General features: G+C 40.2%; 1 protein-coding gene across 1 annotated transcript; it reads right to left on the reverse strand.

The window, feature by feature from the left end:
- Window positions 1-517: 517 nt before the first annotated feature.
- Window positions 518-20,710, reverse strand: opn8b (opsin 8, group member b). Its single transcript, XM_037750909.1, has 4 exons — window positions 20,393-20,710; window positions 8,309-8,602; window positions 4,657-4,985; window positions 518-2,739 (listed from the first exon to the last, which is right to left on the reverse strand). The coding sequence occupies exons 1-4, from the start codon at window positions 20,475-20,477 to the stop codon at window positions 2,401-2,403; spliced, it is 1,047 nt and encodes a 348-aa protein (XP_037606837.1). The 5' UTR covers window positions 20,478-20,710; the 3' UTR covers window positions 518-2,400.
- Window positions 20,711-26,651: the final 5,941 nt, after the last annotated feature.

Genomic DNA, 26,651 nt, shown 5'->3' on the forward strand with positions numbered 1-26,651 from the left:
CACACTTCAAAGATCCATTACCCCTCTGCACACCATGTTGGATCCCGTGTCGAGAGTAAAGGCTAGCAATCAGGGAGGGAGTTTCCAAAGGTTGATGTAGCCACAACCGCTCTTCACACATGTGAAGATAGTTTATTTCATTTTTATTCTACAGAGGATGTCACACTTGAGTTGCATCTGAAGTTTTCATACAGTTTGGCAATTTTAGTACGTGGAATGTATGCAAATTTACACACTGACATTTTTTTTTTTTACACTTTTTAGATGGATTTACACACCCTATGACTGACATTGCCATCCTTTGCGCGCCGAGCTCCGGCTGTCTCGAAGTTGAGATAAAAAAATTAAAAAAAACAGATTTAAATGTCAGAATTCAAGAAACTTAAAGGTGACTGCATGCAAGTCCCAAAAAGTTATCTGACTGGAATTCAGGATGAGAATTTTTTTCCTAATGGGGGCTTGCAGTGTGATTGAGTGATACTATCATGGTGAATTTATTGTCCACTATTTTATTGTATTCAGTCAGTGTTTATTTTCAAACATGACCAATGGATTGCACACACAAATAAACTCAAGGTTCATAGCTCTACATTCACAATTTTTTTAGAAATAATTCAACAGTCAGCAGTACAAGATGCAATAAAAAAAAAAGGCTACACATTTAGTCAAGCTCAATGAAAGCGAAAGCTTGAAACAGGAATTGCGAGATTGCAGGTGAATATATGAGGAAAAAAATATGCCTTGTGTAAAGCAAGGCGAGAGTAGTTCTCGTGTATGTGACATGAAGTTATTATCATCACAGAAATCCTTTTTTAGTCTGAATTATATACAATAATATGCTGTTGTTCTGTAGCAGTGACTACAGGCAGTAGAATATCATGATTTGACCCGATTCGACTGTTATCAGGCCATTAAATAGGCGTTATCAGTCGCTATAAGCACCATAGAAGTGGGTCATTAGGGGCCTACTATGCCTACTACGTTGTGAAAATAAAACTTAAAAGCAACACGTTCTAACATGTAAAACTGAATGAAACGTCACGTTTTGAACACAAACAAAAAGGCTTCTTTAGGTTCAGGCAACAAAACACTGGTTTTTAACACCCTGGTGACATGAAAATCAGCTACACACTGATTTCTAAAAGAGCTTTTATCTCCATAGTTCTGAATGTTCACAAAGTTGCAAAGGGTTTAAAGGGATAAAACTTTATTTGATCTTTTTTATAGATCCAATCCAATGAAAGGCCAAAAGAGAAATATCCTATTAACAAGCACTGACTGTATAGACAAAGCATGAGATAGCTTATTTCTTTGTGCCTTAATACTCCATTGATACTGACAAAGCTCAAGGTCCACTTACTCGTTTGTTCTGGGACCTTCAACTGCATCACACGGTTCTCATTGGCGGACTAAGTTTGTCCAGTTGCCATAGAAATAGATGTTGAAACTTTCTACAGTTCTGAGCAACCATAGGACTTCTCATCCACTTCAAAGTATCAAGGTTGATGGTAACTGAGCTAACTCAATCTGATAATGACGACTACGTGATACGGTTGATACTTGTTAGTAGAATAAATACAATCTTTAGTTTTGATCCAAATTTGTTGGTAATAAAATAATGAAATATTAATGACAGTCTTATCCTTAAAATATAATATCTGATGAAACGATAGGAGAAGCCAACATACATCCATTAGACATAGTAAACATGGACAGTATGTGTTGTTTTTGTAAACATTTTTAGAGGCAGACTAACATGATCTTCCAGTTTTCACTTAATGAACATTTAGCTCATACAGTACAGTAGCTAGTTGGTAAATATTATTCCTGAACTGAAAGTGATTTTTTTCTTGTTTTTTTCTGGAAAATACTGATTTGTTATCACAAAATTATCAAAAAGTTATTTTTCAAACAAACAAGCATCTATCACAGAATGAACCTGAAGCATTTAAGTAAACATGTCTTCTTTTCCTACTCTTTATCTGTGCTCTAAATAATTTTTTTTTTGTCATACCTTTGGTTTGTAATGTGTTAAAATTATTTTTCTTTAGTCCCCGTGAGACTGCCACTTGCTTCGTTCACATCATTACTCAACAGTGAGTTGGCCTCTATTTCAGGGCTACAACGGTTTCGGGTTTTTTTAGTCAGCTGTAAGCACAGTTAACTCTTATCTATAGCTTAGTTGGCTGAATTTTCACAGCATTTAACATATTGTGCAAACATGCCCTCTCATTCATCGTGGCCACACACAAAAGAGGCCAGCATTACCCTGCTTGTTATGTTATAATAGCACACACCATTGTACTGGAAAAAATACAAAGCAAGTACAGTAACGTTTGTGAGATAACACATTATGAGACTACAAAGTTCTTGTCTTTCAATCCAAAAAATCTCTGTCTTTCACTCCGCGATCTCCGGCAAAGTCGACAGTACTTCTGCTTTGGACTTGATGTCTGCGCTAACCGTATACATGCCGGTGTCGTTGATGCTGTTGGACGTTAACCCGTGGCACGGGTTAGAGCCGGGGCACAGCCACAGCTGCTTTACCTCCCTTTTGAAGCTTTGGCTGAAGATGTAGTAGATCATAGGATTGTATACGGTGGAGCTCTTTGCAAACATGCACGGCAGTAGACTGACTTCAGGTGGGATGGTGCTACTGTCACCGAAAATAGACCACAGGCTTACCATGGAGTAGGGCGACCAGCAGACCATGAAGCCTAAGCTGGTGAGCACAGCGATCTGCAATAGAACAGGAGGACAGAGTCAGTAAAAAAATCCCATAAGATGTGAAAATAAAAATCTATCTCGACCTCAAATATGTACCTGGCAATATGTACACTACAGGTGTGTGTGTGTGCAAAGTAAAATTTGAAAGACGAATTCTGAACATAACCCTAAACTACTCTTGCAGTTCTCTTTGACGTCCTGATGGCGAAGCACTGCACTGCTCTGTAGCTGTAAAAATGACATTTAGATTTGTTAGACGCAGGTGCAACTAATTGCCGTAATCATTTCCATTCCATGCAGGTGTGTCAGTACCAGGGTCCTGTTATTGCTCGCTAACTATACTGCAGAGCTCACAGACACACTCAAATGGAACAAAGGCAGTTGCACCTGTGCTTTTTACTGCTATGACAAGTTCAAATATTTGCTGTGAGACAGGTCTATAAGCAGTTTGACTGCTTCCATTCTGTGTTAAAGTATAATTAGAACCACCCTAAAAAATCTAAACCCTATTTGATGATGTCATACCGGACATTTCAATGACCTCAGAGGGCAAAACAATGTGGAAAGACTCTCCTCTTCATATAACACTCCTTAGTGTTAGCAAGCCAAGTAGGGGTGCAACTGAGCTAACCTAGTACAGCCGAGCCCCACTCTCTGACGCCATACCTCGTGACTTTATTGATTGGCTGAAGGGCAGTGTTTCGTTGCTCTTTAAAGTTAAATTACATGCTGCGGATACAGATTTACAGTCAGTTGTTTTTATATTGTTGTTTGGTTGATTTCAAGAGTTCAAAAAACCTCTTGTGATATCCTCAAATTCACCCAGATAATCTCAGATTCCGATGCTGGATATCATATGAGTTGATCAATGTAATGTGTAAAATCCTGATGACTCCCTGACTTGAAGTTGCTCAGGATGCATCTATGTTTTCTTTGATAGCTTACAGTGCAGCTTACATCAGTAGCTTACATCAGTAGCTATACCACTTTTCTGAATGTTTTTCAGTGGAGTAGTTAAATAATGCAGAGTGGGTTGGATAAAATTTTGATGAAATGAAGTACTTTCTGGTGTTGGTATTGCACCGCATTATATTGATCAGCACGCTTGCCGCGGGACACAAGACCCTGGTGCCGGAGCTCCTCAAGGAACTACGGAAGCTTAACAGGCCAGATATCCTGGTCATCTGCGGAGGCGTCATCCCACCACAGGTAACCTTTGACTTCTTTCATGATTATCAAATCTCTAACCGAGAGAATTTCCCTCCCTCATTTTCTTGTCGTCCTTCTGTTGTTATATGCCATTTAGTAAACATCCATCTTGCTTTGTTTCTCTCTCATTGTCTCTTTAATGTCTCTGTTTTTACTCTTCCAAAGCAACCTCCTTAATGCCACAGTCCACAGCAATAGCACAAGCTTTGCAACATAAACAATTGGGGGTAGTGTTAACAGTGTTCTGTGTTTATCTATTGCAAACCCCACTCCCACCCACACCAGTTCTTGTTTGGTTCTTGTTTGGCTCCTCCTAATCCTCTCAAGCCTAATGCACTGCGGTATCTCACTAGTCCATCTATTACGAGTAGGTGGGGATCAATATGTCCATTTAAGGAGAAAAAAACCTCCTAAACTACTCTTGCAGTTCTCTTTGACGTCCTGATGGCGAAGCACTGCTCTGTAGCTGTACACCATCAATATAACACATTAACAAGTTATTTATTGCATAAGCAGCCACTGTGACTGTTTGCATTTGCAATATCGCACATCATGTTATTTCACAATGTCCATTTAGCCATCCTTAAATAGCAGACCACTGTCCATATAATCAAGAACCTGTTTAATTCAGTATTGAAGCCAACAAACTGGTGTATTAAGGCAACCTACACTGAGAGTCCACATGATAACAGCGCTGTCTCATCAGAAAGAGTGACTCACCACTAAAAGCCTTCGATGGAGCTTGATAATATTGGGGACTCGGCTGCTGTTGTTCATCGACTTTTTGTAGGTGAAATAGAGTTTGATGGCGATGCCAAAGTAACAGCCGGAGATGATGACACAAGGCATGAGGAGGTTAAAGATGAACATGGAGATGACGAAAGAAAAGCCCTCATGTTTCATTTGTCCCCAGGCAAGAGAGCAGGACAGGCCGTAGGGCTCCGGGCCATAGCGCCCCCAGCCCAGGATGGGGAACACAGACCAGATCAGAGCGTACAGCCACGTCCACATGCACAGCATCTTCACCTTCCTCCAGCTGATCTTTTCTTCTGCAGAGAAAAAGAAAGTTTGGTTGTTATGGTTTCTTCTGTTGTTTAACCACACTGCACACTACAAACAGGTGGTCCTTTATTAAGATACTTATGTGGAGGAGCTTACATTTCATGCAAAAGAGAGAAGCTATATTCCTGAATTTTCGAAGATTACATGTATACTGCAAGGATCAAAGCAAGCCGTGAGAGCCCTAATAATAGAGAAAAATACAAATTGCTTATATATAAGACCTGACTGAGCTGACTGCCTTAGCATAGAAAACTGTGCACACACTGACAGGAGTTATATTGGGCACTTTAGATTCAGAGAAAGGGGAAATGAAATTCCATATTCAAAAGGTGACAAAGTGTCAAAGAAAAAAGTGAACATTTTAGACGTAATACCATTGTCAGCTTCGTTTCCAGACCGTGTAACTTTACAGACTTAAATATACTATCAGGGATGAAGGTGTCATTTATGAACTCGTCAACTAGATAGCCATGATTAAAAAGGCAATGGTGTCTGGTTAAATATACATATCCATAATTTGCTGTATAGTATGTACTGTAGCCTATATATGCACACACATGCACAAACACACACAAGTAAATATCTGCATAGACATACTGTATATGTGTATTAAGACAATCACATGGGCACAAGACAGTTTGGATCAGTCACACAAACATACTGTAGGGATGTATGGAGTAGATTACAATAAGACATTAAAATGACAAATTTGAAATTACTTCTCATTAAAGGGGACCTATTGTGCTTTTTCCCTTTCTTTTAAGGTTTTATAGTTGTTGTGCATGTAAAAGGTCTGCAAAGTTACAAAGCCCAAAGTCCACACCAAAGGGAGTTACTCCCCTCCACAGAAACACTGCGCCTGAACGGCCTGAAATGCCTTCCTTGAAGTTCCGCCTTTTCTTCCATAACGTGGTGATGTCACCAAGTAACACATTTGTATAAGACCTGCCTGGCGGCTAGTTTGGCATGCCCTCAAGCAAAGCTAGTTAGAGTGGAGCTGGAGCGGAGTCTGAAGAGTTTGGTTCAGTTGACCAATAACAACAGTTGGCCAGCTGACCAATCAGAGCAGACTGGGCTTTTCCAGAGAGCGGGACAGGAGCTCAAACAGAGCATTTCAGACCGAGGGTGAAAAGAGGTGCTGCAACACAGCCGGTATGAGGAAAGTAAAGCGTTTTTTTGAACATTAAAGCATTTAAACATGTTCTAGTAGAAACCCAAAATACAAGAAGGCACCTGAAAATAAGCACAATAGATCCTCTTTAAGATCCTCCGCATTAATATAAAAGAATCCACATACAGTCTGATCTACAGTAATATCTGATTGACATCGCCTCCTCCACATGGTTTAGTAATCTATTGGCTGGCACAAAAGGAGGATATGAGATTGTTTTGCAACAGATTAATTACTATCATTGTTATTTCCCAAAAAAGGTCTGCTTGTTTTCATAAAGACCACATGGATACAAAAAATGTTTTCATGTGAGGACAACACATCCAGAGGGTCTTCCTTATTTTTGGTAATGTGTTATTGTTGTTTTCCCCCTAGAGTCCTAAACTGACTGCCATTTTAGTTCTTGCATGCTAATTATTCCTAATGCGCATAAGATATTTCTCATAATGTGAGCCTTGTTTAGGATGTTTATGTAAGCTAGCCCATCAGACGGTTTTTGTATGTTTTTATGCATACATACAGTACTGCATATGCAGACATATGCATGTGGGTGTATATATTTGTGTTGTACGTTTATTCAGACATCCTTGTAAGACGTTCATCGTTCAATCACACACCTCTTACTACCTTCCACCTGACTTGCAAGTGCTGTTTTGGTGAATGACATGGTCTAGAAATTATGCTGATGATAGTTTCATATCTGAAATATCCACTTTTTTCACACCTTTTGGCTACAAACTAAAATGACATTTTTTTGCATCTGAAGAGCTCCTCTAATAATTTGACAGTGTGTGGGCTTTTTCTCTATATATGATGGGACTGTTCAACTTGGCTACACCCACCTGATACCACTTCTTGGTGAGCCGGAGACAAGAGCCTAAACCTTTCCATGCTGGTAATTACTACATCTCCTGTCTGCACTGTCAAACCAGTCTGATTGTCTCAGACACAGAGCTGCCATCATGTTTGTCAGTAAGAAAAAGGTTAGCTGTCAGTACAGTATGTTCCGATATACTTTCCGATATAAGTGTCAGGGCATGAAGTTAATGAGCGAGGCTGGCTGGCAATATACCTGAATTGTTAATCATATAGAAAAAAAGTGATCACCTGGGGCATCTAAACAATTTTTCATCAAAGACATTTTTTGGGAAACATGCTTATTTGCTACAGGCTGCTCAAACAGTTTTCACAGTAAAACAGTGTTAAAAGAAAATTAAAATCTAATGTAGACATATTTCTACTTAAAGACGATTTTACATATTACTGTTGGAAACATTTAGTAGATGCAGCAATTGCCGTCTTGCATGCAAAGTACATTTTGTTATTTTTCCTTTTTGAAGTACAGCTATTGAAAAGCTTGGAGAGTGACTGAAAAATTGTTTTATTAGCTTTAAAAGGTTTCATCACTACTGCTTGAATCCTTCGCCACAGGGATAATCGCCCCTTGAATAACGATGGCATTTTCTCTTGGAGCATAGAAAATAAGGTTCATGAGTATACCAAGTTCCTTATGTTCTCCAATTGATAACTCTTAAAATACCAGGTACACTGTAAACATTTTTTTTTTTTTACATTTTTTGTCTGTATTTCAAAATGACAGAATTTTTTTAATTATTTTTTGTAATCACAATCGTAATTATCTGTATTTAAGCTTTTCTTGATAATTTTTAAAGATAATTATTCAGTTTTTTAGAGGTTTATGATTCTATTTTAACAATTAATTTATGTTAGAAGAAAAGGATTTCATGGAATTCTAAAAATATTTCTTGTAAAAATACAGATTTTCTTTGCAAAACTTCTGAGAGTTAATGTAAATTTGGGCTTTTGCAACGTAAAATTTCATGTTTCATTTGTGATTTATATGTAAATGGTCTTAGCTTTACGGTGTATGACTATTCTAACAAAAAAAGTAAAAGTAAAATATTTCTTTTAAAATTACAGTAATAAAGGCTAATTATATAAAGATAATTACTGGGGTTTTTTACAGTTTATTTATGTTAATTAACTGACAGTATTTTTCCGTTTTTTAACAGAAATTTTTTGGCGCCCCTCCTGCCGGAAAATTTCCATTATTTTACACTTTTTTTTTTTTTTAGTGTAGTATTCTTATCAGCGTTTTCGAGCCCTGCAATTACTCACTGGGTGACTGCAAATTGAGGGACACAATGAAGCGCACAATGGCCAAGATGGTCAGGTTCATGATGCTGGCGAGGCCGAAGAAGAACCCTGCAAAGCCGTAATACACACAGGTAACATCTCCCCCGAGCCAGTGGTGGCTCCAGGCAGAGGCCACAGCCAGGGGATACATGGAAACAGCTGCTCCCAGGTCTGTCACTGCCAAATTCACGCTCAGCAGCTCCGGCGGTTTCATCCTTGATGACCTTTTGACTGCCATGATGAGGACCAGCAGGTTTCCCATGATGGAGAGAACAGCTGAGACAGACAGGAGGAGGACGAGGAGGAGGAGAAGGAGGAGACAGAGAGGGGGAGTAAAAGAAAGTAGTTTGAATTAACAATGACGTTCAATTTAATTCACTAAATGCCTGCTTTGTTGTTATCAGATTTCTATTATTCTGTGTTGGGTAATTCTGTCCCTATAGGCAAACCTCAAGAGACAATTAACCAAAGACAGTCTGTTACAGGCTACAGGCAATAGAGTCGATTTGAGGAGGGTTGTGTTTTTCCCATTACAGCTATTACATCATTATTTCTCCCTTACGGGACAGGCTAAAGACATGCCAGGGGGCTGGCAGGTGACACAACTTGTTTAGGACATAAACAGTCCTCTGTTTGTTTTGAACACTGCTCAACTTGATGCATCCTAAATAAAACGGCATGCGCTCCTTCTGGACAGACAGACAGGCCAAACACAGAATGAATACACATTAATCAAACATAATGATGAAGTGTGTGAGAAGGGTACAGAGTGGTCATGTGTGTAATGTATGTAAAGGTGAGTGAAAGTGTAAAACAAACACAGGATGGAGGTTGCCTGGGAGCCAAGAGAAAGGGCAACTCAGTCATTTTATAGTGCAGAAGGCCCAGAACAGATGTTACAGGTTTTGGCTAAAGACCCTCAACTCCACTTGGCAGCATGCAAAAGTGAGGCATAACGCTAAGCCAACCAACTACAAAATATACAGTAATACTTTAGGAATAGTTAGAGAAAATATTTGCTTAATATTTACTTAACGTGGCAGTATAGGCAGAATGTTTTTGGCATTATTGGGCAAAAATTCCATAATAACCTTTCAGCATATTGTAATTCAAGTGCTCTGAGAGAAAACTAGACTTCTATAAAATAGCAATACAAAAATAGGTTTTGAAAATTAGCTGTAAAATGAGAAAGTTTGCTGCGGCTGGTAGGCGGTGCTTGGTATTTCCTGAACTTATCGAAAAAAGTCACAAACTTTCTCATTTGACAGCTAAACAGTACTCTACAAGATGTTTCTGAAAACATTTTATGTGAGAAATAGGCATTACATTAAGAGAATATTGATTCATATTTGATCAGCGCTGCCTAGTTTGACCGTTTGATCGTAGTTCACAAGTGATTGACAGCTGCTCAGAGACGGCAAGGCTCCAGCTCGGCTCTGATTGGTTGTTTTCCTCCGGTCTGTGAAATCTTGCAGATGCCATTAGGAGCACCGGAGGACACATGATTTTTTTTTCAGATTACCTGTCTCATGCATTACTGTCAGGATATGGTGACAGTTTTCTAAAAATAAAAAAAAATTTTAAATCCCATTTGCTTCAATTCTACCTACTGCTGCTTTAAGCTGGTTACACAATGGAAATGTTGTTATTACATAATTAAATATACATATAGATAGCTTCAATCTCCCATTCAAACTGGAGCCCGTTTCTAGCCCTGACCCTCCGGTCTACCGCCCTCAGCAACAAAGGAAGCATAATAAGAGGAAAAAAAACCACCAATCAGAAAAACAGAAGTGGCTGGATCTCGACATCAGCCATTGATGAGGTAGAATGTAGGTGTCTTTTGTTGTTTGGAACAGGAAATTGGGAAATGGCTAATACTACCACTGTAACTCTCTGCTCTCACAGTGAGCACTTGACCTTGTCCAACTGTCCAACCTAACAACCCAGGAAGCTTACGGTTGAACATCATCTCGCACCATGTCTGAGAAAAGTGTCAATTTATACAGTGAGACAAGAAATGCAGTCAATCCCATTTCCAGAATTGAGGGAGCTAGCCCCAGGGTCTGACTCAGAAGAGGAAGACAGCCCAGAGGGAATTGAATGTCCCTGTTGTATCTTTAAAATGTTATAGGTAGATTCACCTCAGGCCATATGGCCATCAGTAATGTATGGAGCACATCCCTGGGGACTTCCACCTGTTGCTGCATTAGCTTTTCACTGCTGGTCACGGTAAAGGTTGCAAGTTTTACTAGCCGAATTACATTTTCAATTTACTTGACTTTTATCACTGTACATTCATTTTCTTTCCCACTTATCTTTCCCAAAGCAATAAACCAACCGCGGTTCCGTCTACCACATGAGTTTGCGAAGCCTAATACTTTTCTGACACCTCACAAAGTCGTATGCCAATCTTCTGAGTTCTCAATTGTTGACAATTTTCCAGCACCGATTCATATGCTTCAAGAGTTTGATAACTTCCACCATCGGCAATGCAGAGAAAGCCTTCTGGGTGTTACGAAAGAGAACTCACTGCAGTAGCATTCAGTGACTAATTATGGGAATCAGCTAAGAGTTAAACAGTTAAAAGGTCCTTTTCACTAAACCATGGGCTCTAACATTAGATTAACAGATATTAAAGGGTGGAGTAAACACAAGTTTCAAAATATTGAACCTTTACCTGCATAGCATAACATAACATGTAAGTATCATAAACTTTTGTTTGCCACACAGTTTAATTTCTGCAATAATCCAAAATCCAATGGAAAAAAACCCCATTGGCTTTTTGTCTAGGGATCCAATGCAATGCAATGGATGTATAAAGAGAACTGGCTACAGCGTTGGAGGCGGGCTCCCATTCATTCCTATGAGAGTTGCTCAGTAGCGCATGAAGCAAAAAAGGCTCCAGCTCAGCTCTGATTGGTTGTTTTTTTCCGGTCTATGAAATCTTGCAAATGCCATTAGGAGCACCGGAGGACAGAGAGGCACATGATTTTTTTTTTCAGATTACCTGTCTCACACACTACTGTCAGGACATAGTGACCGTTTTATAAAGATAACTTTTTTTTAAATCACATTTGCTTCAATTCTACCTACTGCTGCTTTAAGCTGGTTACACAATGGAAATGTTGTTATTACATAATTAAATATACATATAGATAGCTTCAATCTCCCATTCAAACTGGAGCCCGTTTCTAGCCCTGACCCTCCGGTCTACCGCCCTCAGCAACAAAGGAAGCATAATAAGAGGAAAAAAAACCACCAATCAGAAAAACAGAAGTGGCTGGATCTCGACATCAGCCATTGATGAGGTAGAATGTAGGTGTCTTTTGTTGTTTGGAACAGGAAATTGGGAAATGGCTGATACTACCACTGTAACTCTCTGCTCTCACAGTGAGCACTTGACCTTGTCCAACTGTCCAACCTAACAACCCAGGAAGGTTACGGTTGAACATCATCTCGCACCATGTCTGAGAAAAGTGTCAATTTATACAGTGAGACAAGAAATGCAGTCAATCCCATTTCCAGAATTGAGGGAGCTAGCCCCAGGGTCTGACTCAGAAGAGGAAGACAGCCCAGAGGGAATTGAATGTCCCTGTTGTATCTTTAAAATGTTATAGGTAGATTCACCTCAGGCCATATGGCCATCATTAATGTATGGAGCACATCCCTGGGGACTTCCACCTGCTGCTGCATTAGCTTTTCTCTGCTGGTCACGGTAAAGGTTGCAAGTTTTACTAGCTGAATTACATTTTTCGATTTACTTGACTTTTATCACTGTACATTCATTTTTTTCCCCCACTTATCTTTCCCAAAGCAATAAACCAATAAGGGCTATTCAAGTGTTTATACTGGGAAGTTGATTTACCTCAAAAAAAAATTATGACTGACTTACAGACGTCTCTTTCACAGTTTAAGTCTATGGGAAAAAGTCTTTTTGGGGCTCAGTGGCATCACGTGACGAACACAGAAGTTGTAGTACCGCCGCTTGGTCGCTACGAAAATTTGCTTCACAGCCCGGCGCCCTTACTGGGGTCTTGGGCAATGCTAACTTCCTGATGGCCCACAAAAATATCTCATCCCTGCAACACTCTATAGCGCTCAGTCTCGTTGCCTATAGCTTGAAGGTGAATCAGTTCAGCTGCAGGTTTCTTTCGAAAGGTGATGAATAATTTCTGAGCATCTTGAACTCTACAGTGCCACCATGTTCCCGACCCTTGCTGACACGGTAACTTTTCTTGATAACATTTCCAGGAGAAATTGTACGTGGGGATTGTACCTCTGCAGGTAGAGATTCACTCAGAGAATTTGTAGGCTAACAGCCATTTCAATTAAACAGAGTTTTAATGTCAGCACCACATTTGCGTCGATTCTTTGGGAGATTAAATGTGATAAAATAGAATTAGCAGATAAAACTAAATGCACTTTTCTGTACCGCTAACTCTGAGAAAGACTCATTCAGTATGTCACCTCTCTTGCTCTCACTATCTACCTTCCCCAAACTAACTCTAAACTGTTCTAGATCTGCTGCCGGACTACTTAAGCACAAAGCCCACTGACCCAAACAACTTCCAGCTGGCTGATAATCACTTTCATGGAAGTGCAGCCGAGCCAACTGCTCTAACCACTCACCACACAAATGAATCAATGGGGACACCTGAAGTGATCCTCACTGCTTAGGTTTACAAGGAAAGTGGGTCTTAGAAAGTTCACTGAGGAGTACGAGGAGGCAGACCTTAAAAAGCCCCTGTTGCATGCAGTGATGAATGAAATACAGAATCCGTGACTCTCATCTAAAAAATCAAATCATAACAGAAGTTATCTCAAGACACTTTTCATACAGAGCAGGTCTAGACCGTACTCTATAATTTAAAGACCCAATAAGAGATCCCCCATGAGCATGCACTGTTATGCGATAGTGGCAGGTGGCAATCCCAAATTATCTCTAGGAAATCTAATTTCGTACCACTTGGTTTAAGGATAGCAGTAAAATGGGAGACCACACACACACGCACAGTCGTAATTTAACAAACATTAACAATGTTTGACTGCGTGAGGTAGTCCATACACAGAATCAGAAATGCAAAAGTAATTTTATGAACATTAACCAAACCCAAGCATGATCATGAGGTGTGTAAAGAGGGCACATATCGTCGTAGCGTGTGTAATATAGGCTATGTATGGGTGAGTGGAAATGTGAGAGGTTGAATAAAGGGCAATTGTATTTTAACTCTATTGTATCTGTATTTATACAATTACTGTTTTACGCCGTAAACCATTCATTTTATACTGTGAAATATATAGAGGAGTCAGATGAGGATGCTCAGGAGCGCTCAGTAATGGTCTAATTGTACACTATTGACTGAAAAGGGATTACGTGAGAGATGGAGTGAGTGAAGGAAGCAGTGGGGGAGGGTGAAGAATGGGAGATTGACAGGTAGACAGACGGATGTTATGAACATTGCCCACACCGGTGAACCTCCCTTCACTCATTCTCCAGCTAAAAGCAACCATCTGAAATAGAAATGAATCAATACAAACATATAAATGTTTTAAAGCAATAATCATAGGAATAAAAGAAAAGAAATATCTTGATCTTGATCTTGTTAGAAAGACTCCTTAGAGCGATTAACCTCCACAGCTTAACATCTTGTTGATCCTTTTGTTTCTGCAGTCTAGCCATATATAATGACCATACAGAGAGAGCAGTGTGCATCCATGGGCAAGACTCTCATTGTCTTCCCGAGATGCTTGTGCACGTTTATGTCACTTTGTGACAAAGGAGATGTGATGCATGTGATGCATTATTCCAATGACAAGCCAAAAGATCCCTATGGAACCTCCAAATCATTCGAGGCTGAAACCAGGCTGTGAGAACGCATAATAGCACGAGTGGGCTGATTTTCAATATACAATATTATATATTTATGTATTTATTCTTTATTCATTTATTTATGAATTTATGTCTGTGAGGCAGGCAGAGACTATTCATACTGGACCCCATCTTTTGCCTGTACAAAGTCAGGGCTAGGCACTGTGTATAATATTAGTCCTAAAGGACTGTATGAAAATGATTAGGGGGTAGTGTGGGTCAGAAAAGGGGAAGGGTGTTGTTATTTTTCTTTTGCCTGAAGGTGTGGTAGTTGTAGTGGGAAAAATTATCATTTAGTGTATAACCTTTGTATTAAGTGTGATTCTCTGTGTTATACTGTTCATGACTGGCTCCCTTTCTGCTGAACTGTACTCGAACCCCTGATACTGTAAATGAACTGTCCTTTTCTATAAAATGCCCGATCTGTATAAATGATGTAAGGATGAAATATAGTCTAGCCTGCACATTAACTCTTCTCTTTCATGTCTGAGACAAAGTATGTCTTCATTTATGGAAATTCCCTGCTTGAAAGTGTGCCTTCATTTATAGTATGTAATCAAATCAAATGTAACCAATGTAACCATCGACTCTTTGATCTTATGCATATAAAAACACTGGTGAGGATGCACTCGGCATCGATTCCTCGGCAGTTGCTCACTGTCACTTTAGAGGTTTCGGTCCTTTTGCGCAAAAGCTTAATAAATATACAAAGATAAATTTCTCTTTGTTGGTCTCCCTTATTCGGTCAATTTCCACCACAGTAGTGAGGCAGGGGAGCGTCTTGTATTTGTTTTTCGTTCTAAATGTATATTTTATTTCAGCCTCACTTTACAATATAGGTATTCTCATACAGTGGTTCGTATGATATCTTACGAAAAAGTTATTCCTTGTTTTTCGTTTGTTTCTACGAATGTCAAGCGACACGTGTCAATATCCACTCGTTACATGCATGCAATCTTTTCACAATAAACTTCAGTCTTCACAGGAAACAACTTCCTTAGGATTAGGCAACAAAATTATTTAATTAGGTTTAGGAAATGATCGACTTGGTTAGGCTTGGGCAACAGTTATAGGTTTAGAAAAAGATTGTGGTTTGGGTTAAAATAACTCCGGAATTGGCGAAACTTAAGTACGTAAGTTAATTGACAAATAAATCAACGTTAACTTCTGGTTTCACACCGGACAGAAACATTTTTTGACCCACCCATCCACCCCGACCTCCTCCCTACACAGCATTGCCGCTCTTTATACTTCCTGTTTCATGATTACATGAATTACACACTAATTGATTTTGTGGGATATACACAAATTACTGTTTGAAGGTATAGTTACGAATAGTGTATGAGGACAACCTGAAGTATCAAAAAGACAACTTTCGCCTGCACACAGGTTAAAAAAGGTGCATCTTACAATATGCAGAGGACAACAGTTCTGTCTCCGTATTTTGGTTACATTGACATTAGACATTCCATTAACATATTAAGGTTTAAATTGGGCTCTACAATTAAACAAGTTGTACTAATTTAATACTGTTATATTCTTTTGACATGTTGTACGGGTGGGTGTTGCAGTTTTTTTTCAAAGACTTGAGGAGGTTTCAAAGAAAACATTAATTTCCCGAGGAGGTCCTTCCTTTTCCACCACACCAATAATTTTCATACAGTCCCTAAAATGTCTATTTTTAGGTTTTATGAAATTGGTAATGAGCATTGACTGACACTCAGTAGGATATTTTTTGCGCCTATGGTGTGACTATTAGTTTCATCATTATGTCACATTTCTGAGAGGAGGCTTTCCTCATCCTAATGACCTGAATCCGGTCAGTCATGTTAGCGCTGACATACCACTCTATTTCGATGCTAATGAGAGAAGTAAGTGTGTACATTCATCCTTTGTGGGAAGCAGAGAAGTGAAAAGAGATGAGATATGTAATGAATATAATCCACCCTTCCCTTTACTCCTTCCTGCCACAACAAGGTGCTTGAAACCACTGGAGAGCTCATCACAATAACCAAATCAAGTTATGACACGACGTGTCCTCACAGTTCACAATACCACTGAGCTAATTCTATCTATGTGTGATGATAGGTAGGCTTTCGGCCTGCTAATGCCATCATCTCAGCTTGTCCTCTCAATGGAAGCTCCGCCTTTGGCCTCTCTCACTGGCAGGCACTCACCTGGAGACCATTATTGTCTCATTAAGAACTGATATATACAGGTAACACTTTCTTGATGCATGTGTCTAGTGTGACAAAGGGGACTGGCTAGTCTCCTGGATGGTATGTTTTACAGCTTGTTTTATCCTTGATGAACACTTTTATTAACCAGTTTACCTCTTTACAGGCACTTTAAGCAGCCTGTAGGCCCTGTAGGCGGGATAATCAGTTTAAAGGTACAACTAGTAGCTTGTCTTGATGCTAGATAACCAACACATTCTCACTCCCTACTCGTCAAATACCGCCGCTTGGTCAGTGCCCCTCGGCATCGGAGGCCAACGCACGGGGTAACCTTCTTGTGTTAAGTTTGGACGGACCGGGGACAGTGCTTCAATATAAACTTGTTACATGCACAGTGTCCTTTCAAAATAAACTTCCGTTTTCACAGGAAGTTAGGTTTAGGCAACACAACCTCTTAGGGTTAGGAAACGGTTGTGGTTGACACCAACTTCCCTGACTAGCGACTAACGTGACTAGCGATTCACGTAATACAAGTGACTGACGTGACAAAATAAGTCAACGTTACCTTTAGTTTCACGTGGGACACAAACACCTGTCTCCTGGTTCAAAGTCTTGTGTTCGTTTGACCCATCCACCAGCCCTCTCGCCCACCCTGAACGGACTCTCACGCTATTAATACTGCGTCACTTGCCCCGACCATCGAATAACACTGTGGTTGAGTTTACGTTGGCGTTGGTTGAAAGCCCGATTTGTCATATACTGGCCCTAAAGGGTGCCTCTGTGCGTCGGTTTCCGATGCGGCGGTATTTGATGAGATGGGAGTGTGACTTGAGTTGCGATAACACATGGCATTAGGTGATTTTAACGCCGTTAACACATTTTATACATAGTTAGCTGTGCTGGAGCTCTCTACAGTGAAGGCATTGGGAGTTGATATCCCATTGAGGTAAACTATACCTTGTAGTCTAGAAATTCAGCTGTATGTGTGTATATACTGCCTGTGATTAGTGTTGGACTGGGGCTGTCTGAGGGGCAGGGGTGAAAAAAATATAGGGCAGCCTATATGAACACCTACTGCGTCACGTTTTCTCCATTTTAAGGCCACTGAGGGGGACACTTTAGCACATTGTGTTCACTGGAAGGGCACCCAGAGGGAACTTTATCACGTTTTATCTACCATACGGGCATCCAAGATGGCACCTCATCACGTTTTTCTCAATTTTAAGGACACCATAGAGGACACTTTATCATGATTTATTTACCATACAGGCATCCAAGAGGGCACTTCATCCTGTTTTCTCCATTTTAAGGCCACCGTAGAGGGCACTTTATCATGATTTATCTACCATACAGGCATCCAAGAGGGCACTTCATCACAATTTCTCCACTGGAAGGGCCCCCTAGAAGACATTTTATCATATTTTATCTACCAAAGGGGCATCCAAGTGGGCATTTTTGCTGTGTTTCTTTCGAACATGTGGGTACCAATGGGGGAACGATCATTTTAGGGTTGTCATAGCCACGGCTGACTGTATGCTACTGTGCGGCTATCCGTGCCTGGATTTTGTACATGGATTCGTAATAGCCCCAGCTGATATAATAGGTGGATGGGCTGTAGAAATGTTGGTGCCAACTGCTAGGGTTTGCTACTGTTTTTGCGTTTTTCTCTATTGTGTAAACTGACCTCCTGCCCTCTTACCTGTTTCCCCCTTTTTTCCTTAGTGTCCCTACCAGCCCAATAGGCTGGTGTACTGGTGGCACGCCTCCTCCCTTCCCTGCATGTGATGGTGTGATGTGGTAAGTGTGTGCACTTTCAACTCTGTCGCTATTGTGTGTTTTTGTTGACGGCATATGAGTGTGGTGGTGTCCGGGCATCCTGGTAGCCCTCAGGTAGTCCCCTTTATGTCCTATGGATTCTTAGGTGTTTTACTAACCGATTTTACAGTTTTTGTCTAGAATCCGTGGCAAGTCGGCATTAACATTCTGTTTTAAAAAAAAAAAAATTTAATGAAGAACTGTTTTATCATCTTGTAATAAATAAATTAGCCTAAACCTATTCTTTCATAACTTGTGTTCAATAAATTGCCCATCCAGAGTCAAAATCCAAATTTCTCTATCATTTTGTTACCACCATTTGTGGGGAACCCATGTCAGCCTTTATTCACTCATCACTTTAATTATGTATGATATTATGTTAAAGAAAAGAATATTTTCAATTTACAACAACCGTATGATAAGCCAATAATGCTCAAAACCAATTTCCCTTAATAAAAAATGAAGCACCTGTATCAGAAAGACACCCGTTGGCAAAGCTCTAACAAAGTGTGAAATAACTAATGTAATGTATGCCTCAGTAATCATCCCTTACCCATAATGGAATTTACACAGCAACAAAAACCAGCAAGATTAATCTCCTAAGAACAGAGCTGCCTGTTATTTTTGCTTGCATTCTTTTTTTAATCTTCCCCATAACACCCTCTCTCTCTCTCTCACTGACAATGACTTATTATACAGACACACTGCCACGGGTCATCTAACCCCATATTCCTTTCATAGCATTCCTGTTTTTGTGTTGTTGTTTGCAAACACACCAAATCTTGTCTCTCATATCATGTTCTCCTTGTTGACGTCTCAACAAGGAGAACATGTCAGTCAGTAGTCTTATGTCATCTTGGATGTTGTCATATTGCACCAAAAAAAGGTCATAGGGAGCACTGAGAGGTGAGCTCTTATAGCCTTTGAGTTAACGGTGTTGAATCCGTTGACTTTTCCAAATAATATTGGATTTACTTTAATGTCAACTGCACTAGAAAGACAGAATCAGCCATATACTCCTTCTGCTGGATAACTGGAGAAATGAGCAGGGTTGAGCTACAGATGAATGTCAACCAAGAGGTCAGGAAACAAATCGCATCACAGTATGGAGGTTTTATCACATGATGATGGATTTTATTGTATCGCCCCCATTCTGCTCCAGGGTCAGCCGTCTGTTTTCTTTTTGGCCAATTTACTCGGTGTGTTTGTCCAAACACCCTCCTTCCATTATGCTCTGTAAATCTCAGTCTGCCTTTGGTTGTTCAGCAGATTCACTGCCTTATAATAAAGACGGATACCAGGTGTGGAATAGCAGAGGGGAAATAGATGGCTGCAGTGTCTGTCATCTGATGATTACTACTACTGCTAGATCTAAGTGGCTGTGTGAGAGGAGAGCGCTCCCGTGGAGGGAGGATGGGAGCAGTCGTGAGCTGCCAGAATCTGTAGAAGACAGCTGTACATTTTCAGATCAAGGCTGGTTTACTGTTGGATAATGAAATGGAAATGAATGTGAGAATCATCTCCCAGCATGCTCAGACACCCTGTGGTGAATGTGCATGCCCTGGACTAATTGCTCATGAATTTGTCTTCTTTATAGCCCACATGAATGGTCTTAATATATCTCCACTAATTAACTCAATTAAAGCACTATATATAGATACTGCATAATGCCATAATGTGTTACCTTTCATATGACATATTATGGCATTAGGTACATGTCATCTGCCCTCTTACACTCAGACTCATTTGCTTTTGTCGCTTTGGAGGACATTGCATTGAATTACTCTTAGTCTCTGGAGACTAACCTTAATCATCACCAATACCTGCCTTAACCCTAATCTTAACTGAAGAGTCTTGAAATTTAAATGGTTAACACTATGGGGACCCTATTATGTGCTGCTGTCCCCATAACATGATTAATAGGATGAATGTGTGTAGATATAAGATGAGGAGTAGAGTTTGCCCAGGTCTTTATGCATAAAAGAGACATTTATCCATCAGCCTTCTTAGTTAAATGTGCGTAAAAATAGAAAAAAAATATATAATTTTGTGCTTTTTGATTCTGTTTTCAAGTCTCCAAATCCTTGGAAATGAATTAAATCCTGGATAACTACATTTTTTCACTCACACATAACTGAGCCAAGCAGCCAATTCAGCAAAAAATTGAATTTCCTCGAGCTTTACGCGCGGCTTTGAACTCACCTACAAGCAGCAGATAACACCCTGCTCCGATGTCCACCGCTTGAGATAACGTGGAGGAGTAGATATCCATTGGGACTGTGGTCATGACGGAGAAGAATAATAATGACAGAGAGATAAGTGATCATCCGTCTTCATGGGAGGAAAGAAAAAGTCAAAATGTGCCGCTGTTGATGCGCTCCGGCGTCAGATCCATCTGTCCTCAAGTAGGAGGCTGAGACGCAAGAGGTCCTCTGGGCGCAGCGCAGCAGCGCGCTGGTTTCCTCTCTGGTGTCCTCTCTGCTCCAGCTGGTGTCCTCTCTGGTGTCCTGTCTGGTGTCCTCTCTGCTCCAGCTGAATGAAACCTGTAGCCTGCAGAAGGTGCGTCGCCACGGGCATCACGTTTTAAGTGCAGGGCCACCATCCGGAGTTTCCACTGCTGCTGTGGGACTGCGTTTTGGGCTTATCCTCCTGGGAACCGAGTAAAAAAAGAGTCTTGCAATTACCTTTTTTTGTGTGATTTCCTTCCTATTAAGGGTTAAAAGAAAATCTTACAATGTAGGCTTTTTGAACTTTATTTTTTATTTTACAGCATGTCCACTGTAGTGGAACACAGGACCATAAAAAGACTAACAAAATGAACAGATTATGGCTGTAGAGTGATATTAAACCAAGAATACATTCAACTTGATTAAAAAAAACACACATCCCATGTCACTGGAAAGCCCATGATGTCCTCTTTACAATACATCAGAGGTTGATAGAGTAAGTCAAAAGAGTAAGAGGATATGCATGTGGACAAAATGTCCACTACAGAGGACACATGTCAATGGGCTGGGTCTCAGGAGGATATTATTAGCTCACTTAAAGGGACTGTTTGTAAGAATCAGAAACGCTTGTTAACAGCGACACCTGTGGCTGTTAAGTCAACGAAAGTCAGCGTCGGGCTCGCGCTTGCTTGCTCTAAATATACCTGAACGAGCATCGCTCAAAACAGTGAGGCGACAGACGTCAGTTGAAACCACAATATCACTCTATATTTCAGCTGCTTGGCAGTAATGTTAGCTGACCAGACGAAGGTCTCTCCATGAATCAATGCTGATCCTAGTGTTGGCTTTTCCTGCTTCAGCCTCCGAGGCTGAAGAGGCTGAAGAGGCTGAAGCAGGAAAAGAAACGTTATCGTCTCCGACCACGGTCAGAGGAAGACACCGGCACCCGGTCGGAGACGATAACGTAACTCGTAGCGGAGCCCCGTCACTTCACAAGACACGGGAAACCTCTGATGTCTGGAGGAGCTGCAGCAGTTAGTTCTGCACAAATGTCCACTGTACATTCACTAGATATTCTCAGAGCTAAACTAACTCTTCTGCAGTGTTTAGTGTGCGCGCATGAACGTGAGGTGGAGCGAGAGCGCGCGCGTTGTGTGAGTGAAGGCAAGCAGACAGCGAAGCAGCGGAACAGTATGAACAGCGTAGCCACACGCGAGCGCGCAAGGGATCCTGACACGGTAGATTTATACGTGTAAGAAGTTATAAACATTCCCTTTAAGTGAGGGGAAAAAGAGGAGGCTCTAAATTACCAGCCAGTGTTAAATCATCATATAATCATCTACACATTTAAAACATAAAAAGAACATGAGAGGCAAACCAGTCGGTAATACATTCATATAATTCAACCAACCGAAGTTTTGTGATTATGCTGCCTGCTGCTATTTCATATGGTCCCAGGGCGGTATGGATAATCGTGTTATATATTTTATGCATGCTGTGTGATCTTCTATAGGGCCAGAGGGCAGCTGCTAGAGTGTGTGTGTCATAAGGATATGTCATCTTTAATGTCTTGGGCTCAGCTACACATTTTGGTGTTGGGGGACATGACTAATTCATGCACTCAATTTAGTTTTATTTTGAGTATTTCTATTTTGGGGTTTTATTTTCCTGACTTATTTCCAATCTCAAGAGTCATTTTTAGTGTTTAGTTTGAGGACACACATTTTTGTTTTATATGTTCAAAATGTACCTTAAAGGGGAGATTTGTCAAGTATTTAATACTCTGATCAACATGGGAGTGGGCAAATATGCTGCTTTATGCAAATGTATGTATATATTTATTATTGAAAATCAATTAACAACATAAAACAATGACAAATATTGTCTAGAAACCCTCACAGGTACTGCATTTAGCATAAAAAATTTGCTCAAATCATAATGTGGCAAACTGAAGCCCAACAGACAACAACAGCTGTCAGTGTGTCAGTGTGCTGACTTGACTATGACTTGCCCCAAACTGCATGTGATTATCATAAAGTGGGCATGTCTGTAAAGGGGAGACTCGTGGGTACCCATAGAACCCATTTTCATTCACATATCTTGAGGTCAGAGGTCAAGGGACCCCTTTGAAAATGGCCATGACAGTTTTTCCTCTCCAATATTAGTCTGGAGCATTATTTAGGCTCCTTTGGATCAAGCTAGTATGACATGGTTGGTCCTTTAGATTAGGTTTTTTCTAGTTTCATATGATGCCAGTGTCTTCACTCTAGCTTTAAAACTGAGCCCACTACAACCTCCAAAGGATCAATTGCGTTAATGCGTTAAAGAAATTAGTGGCGTTTAAATGATTTTGTGTTAACGTGTTATTATCGCGTTAACTTTGACAGCCTTAGTTCTCAGTATTCTTTTCTGGGAATTTGTAGAAATTAAAGCCACCCCAACTAAAATGTGCATTTCATAGGCCATGTCCTGTATTTGTAGGATAATTCTATCCAAATTTGACTGGACCATCAAAAACACTAAATAAATCCAATAACAGAATGTATTCCTACCAGTGTGGAGACAGTTAGCTGAATAAATGAAAATGAAAAATCCAAGTGATTGAAAAAATGACTTTGGGTGGAGGTTCATGAAGGGACATGGATCTCAGTATTTCTAAAATCCTGGCTACGGCCATGTTCAATATAGGATTGGCCTCTCAGCATTCAATTGTGCAGGACAAGATGTTGCCCAGAGAGCATGAAACTTTTTTCTTTATCTGTTATTTGCAGGTGCCTTGACAATGTCAGCCTCTCCACAGATGTATCCAGGTTACTGCAGGGTCACTGTACGATGAACTTCTGAAATAGCCTCCGTCTTAGCAGCGCCTCAGATCAAACCGATTCACAGCTCTCACTATGAATTAAAATCTGAATTAATTACATCTAAGGGGACTTCAATTAGCTCTGCATCACCATGAGCCATAATTATGACACTAATTATTTGGTAATGATGGTTCGTATGGTAATGATCTCGTATTTGAAAGCCACAGCCTTTTGACTGTCATGATCAGTCAAAGTGAAGTAACATAAATGCTTCTGTGACAAATGTAGAAAAAAAAAGAAGCTTATCTTCAAGACTGAGAGAAAGATTGAGTTTTTTTCTCTTTGAGCTGTCTTTTTCTCTTTGGAGGCTCTGAATCATTGTCGGCACCGGCAGTAGAAAATCAATTGTGGCAGCTCAGTGACCCTCACTGACCAGACAGTGTGACAGTCAGTGTGCTGAATAAATGAAATTTTAAAAATAACTTGGGTTGTGTTGGGGGTCATTGGTGGACCTCAGTATTTGTTACCTAAAATGTTCAATAGGATTGCCTTCCCAGCATTCAATTGTGCAAGACAAAATGTTGGCAAGAAACTATCTCATTAATCTGTCCTTGACAACATACGTCACTATAGGCCTCTCCACTCAGGTGTATCCAGGTTACTGCAGGGTCACTGCATGATGAAGGGCTTAGGCAGCTGACGGCTGAAATTACCTTCCTCTTTTCTCCACAGCAGAACCTCAGATCAAACTGATACACAGCTATCGCTGTTAATTTAGCTCTAAATTAACCACATCTATAGGGGGACTTCTGTTAGCTCTACATCAACATGAACCACAGTTGTGACTGATTATTTTATAATGATGGTTATATGGAAATCCCCAGACTGACATGACCAATCAAAGTGAAGTACAAAGGATGTTTCTGAGAGATCTACAAGAGATCGATTGAGCTGTCTCTTCTCTTTGGAGTCTCTGCATCATTGTCGTCATCTGCAATAGAAGCCTTTGTAATTTTTTTAACCCCTCATTTCACGGACCATTGAGAATTTCTGTAACACCCAATCAGGCTTCTCAGCAGCTTGATCTGCTAGATTTCTCATGTTCTGCGGAGGAGTTGGCTACTAACATTCATGAAACATTGTGCTTCCACTCTGGACACGGTAGCGTCCTTGAAAAAGCACGGGGTGGGTGCATGCTTTAATAACATTACCACCGTGGGTTAATGACTAGATGATGTATTAGAAGGACGCGTAGACATAGATAGATAGATAGATAGATAGTAACTTTATTGATCCCGAAATTCAAGATGCCTAACGTAAATGGAAAGCAATGAGAGGTGTGAGACATTTCGGTCCTTTTGTGTCGCGTATCCCAGTTAGATTTACTGAGGATGATTAATGGCATGAAATGTTCTTCCTCTCCTTTAGATGTTTTGACAGACAAGATTTTTAAAAGAGGTTTCTGCCTTTTTATCTTCAGATATTGTAGCAATATGTAATAAGTCTTTAGTTATTCCTCCAATTTTTTAAATATGCTGTTGTTAAATCCCTAATGAAAAAATTTAACTTTGACACAAACAATCTTAATAATTTTAGACCCATATCTAAATGAACCCTTCTTGCCAAAGTACTGGAGAAAGTGGTATATTCTCAGCTCAAATCCTTTATGAATGACCACTCAGTCTTTGAAAAGTTTTCGTTTTTTGAAGTCATCATAGTACAGAAACTGCGCTTCTAAAAGTTTACAATGACTGTAAGAGCCAAAACATGATGATGACACATACAGAGGTTGGTGTAATTCACTTTTAGGAACACTAGGTGGCACTGCATTAATTGACTGACCCAGTCACGGGTATATAAGTAAGGAGGTGTGTTGTTGGCGTCAGGGTTTAGCCCGGAAGGGCAAAGGGTTTTTGATCGCAGAGACGCTGAATTGTTTGCCGTGTTGTTATTGTTTACTCGTTGCTATGGTAACCGGATATGCTTCTTTAATACCATATTAAGGAATAAATGAACTATTATTGTAAAACCAACGAGCGGCCTGAGGATCAGTTTTGTACAGCACAACATGCAACAGAAGGTAACATCTACAGCGAAAAGTGCGTCAGTCCAGGGCTAATCACCTCAGTAGCTAAAGTAGTAGATTTTAGCTCCTACAATGACATCAGGATGAACTCAGATGCCGGCTGGTACTATTCTGGTGTTGCTAGACGTCTGCTGCATTTGATAGAGTTGATCATGGCACATTAATTGATCGAATGGGTAGGCATGACTGGGACAGCTCCTTGTCCTATAGCTACGCAAATATCACCTGCGGCATTCCTCAAAGGTCTATTTTTAGCTCTTTACTTTTCTGCATCTAGATGTTACCACCGGGTCAAGTTATCCGCAACTCCAATATTTCTCTCCATTTTTATGCTGACGATACACAAATCTATTTGTCCATAAATCCATCAGACCTCGCCTCACTCACAGCCTGTCCGGGTCTGGGTATGACGTATTTTTGTAGGCCAACCAGGAAGTTAGCATCGCTCTGGTTCCCTTGACAAACATCCAATGGGATTTTTCCATTGGCTCTGTGGCAAGCACACGCTTATGATACTTACTCGTTTTGTTCAGCAAGATAATCTTTGCAAATGAACACCACTTCGCCAGAAGTAAAAAGCTAGCGGGCTAGTCTGCATGATAATGTTTAGTAGACTCAATTTAACCACTTGTTAGCAACTGCTTTTTTTAAGACCGATAAAGTGTTCAAAATTCAGGAGTGGGGTATTTATTGATGTACTGTATTTTATGTTGTAGAACAAAACGTTAATATCTCTTGAGCTTGTGTTAACCACAGACTTTATTTCAGGCATCTAACTTAAAACCCATTCAAAAAACATACTGACATCTAGATGAGGGAACTGGAAGTGCTAAAATGCGAACTCATTTCTGGGATTTAGGAGTCATTACTGTAGACTCTATTGCCTAATACTGAACAATGACAAAACTGAAGTGATGGTGTTTGGACCCAAAGCACACAGGGATTGTGCAAGTCAGACTTTAGTTTGCAGTGCACCCATGAGGCCAGAAATCTGGAATTAATCTTTGATTCGGACCTTTACTTCTCGAAACATTTTGGCAACATCATCGTTCAAATCAGGAGCATTGCAAAGTTTAGTTAATTTCTTTCATTCAGCGATGCACAAACTGTCATTCATGTTTTGT

Source organism: Sebastes umbrosus, chromosome 18, assembly GCF_015220745.1.
Source record: "Sebastes umbrosus isolate fSebUmb1 chromosome 18, fSebUmb1.pri, whole genome shotgun sequence".
NCBI lineage: Eukaryota > Metazoa > Chordata > Actinopteri > Perciformes > Sebastidae > Sebastes > Sebastes umbrosus.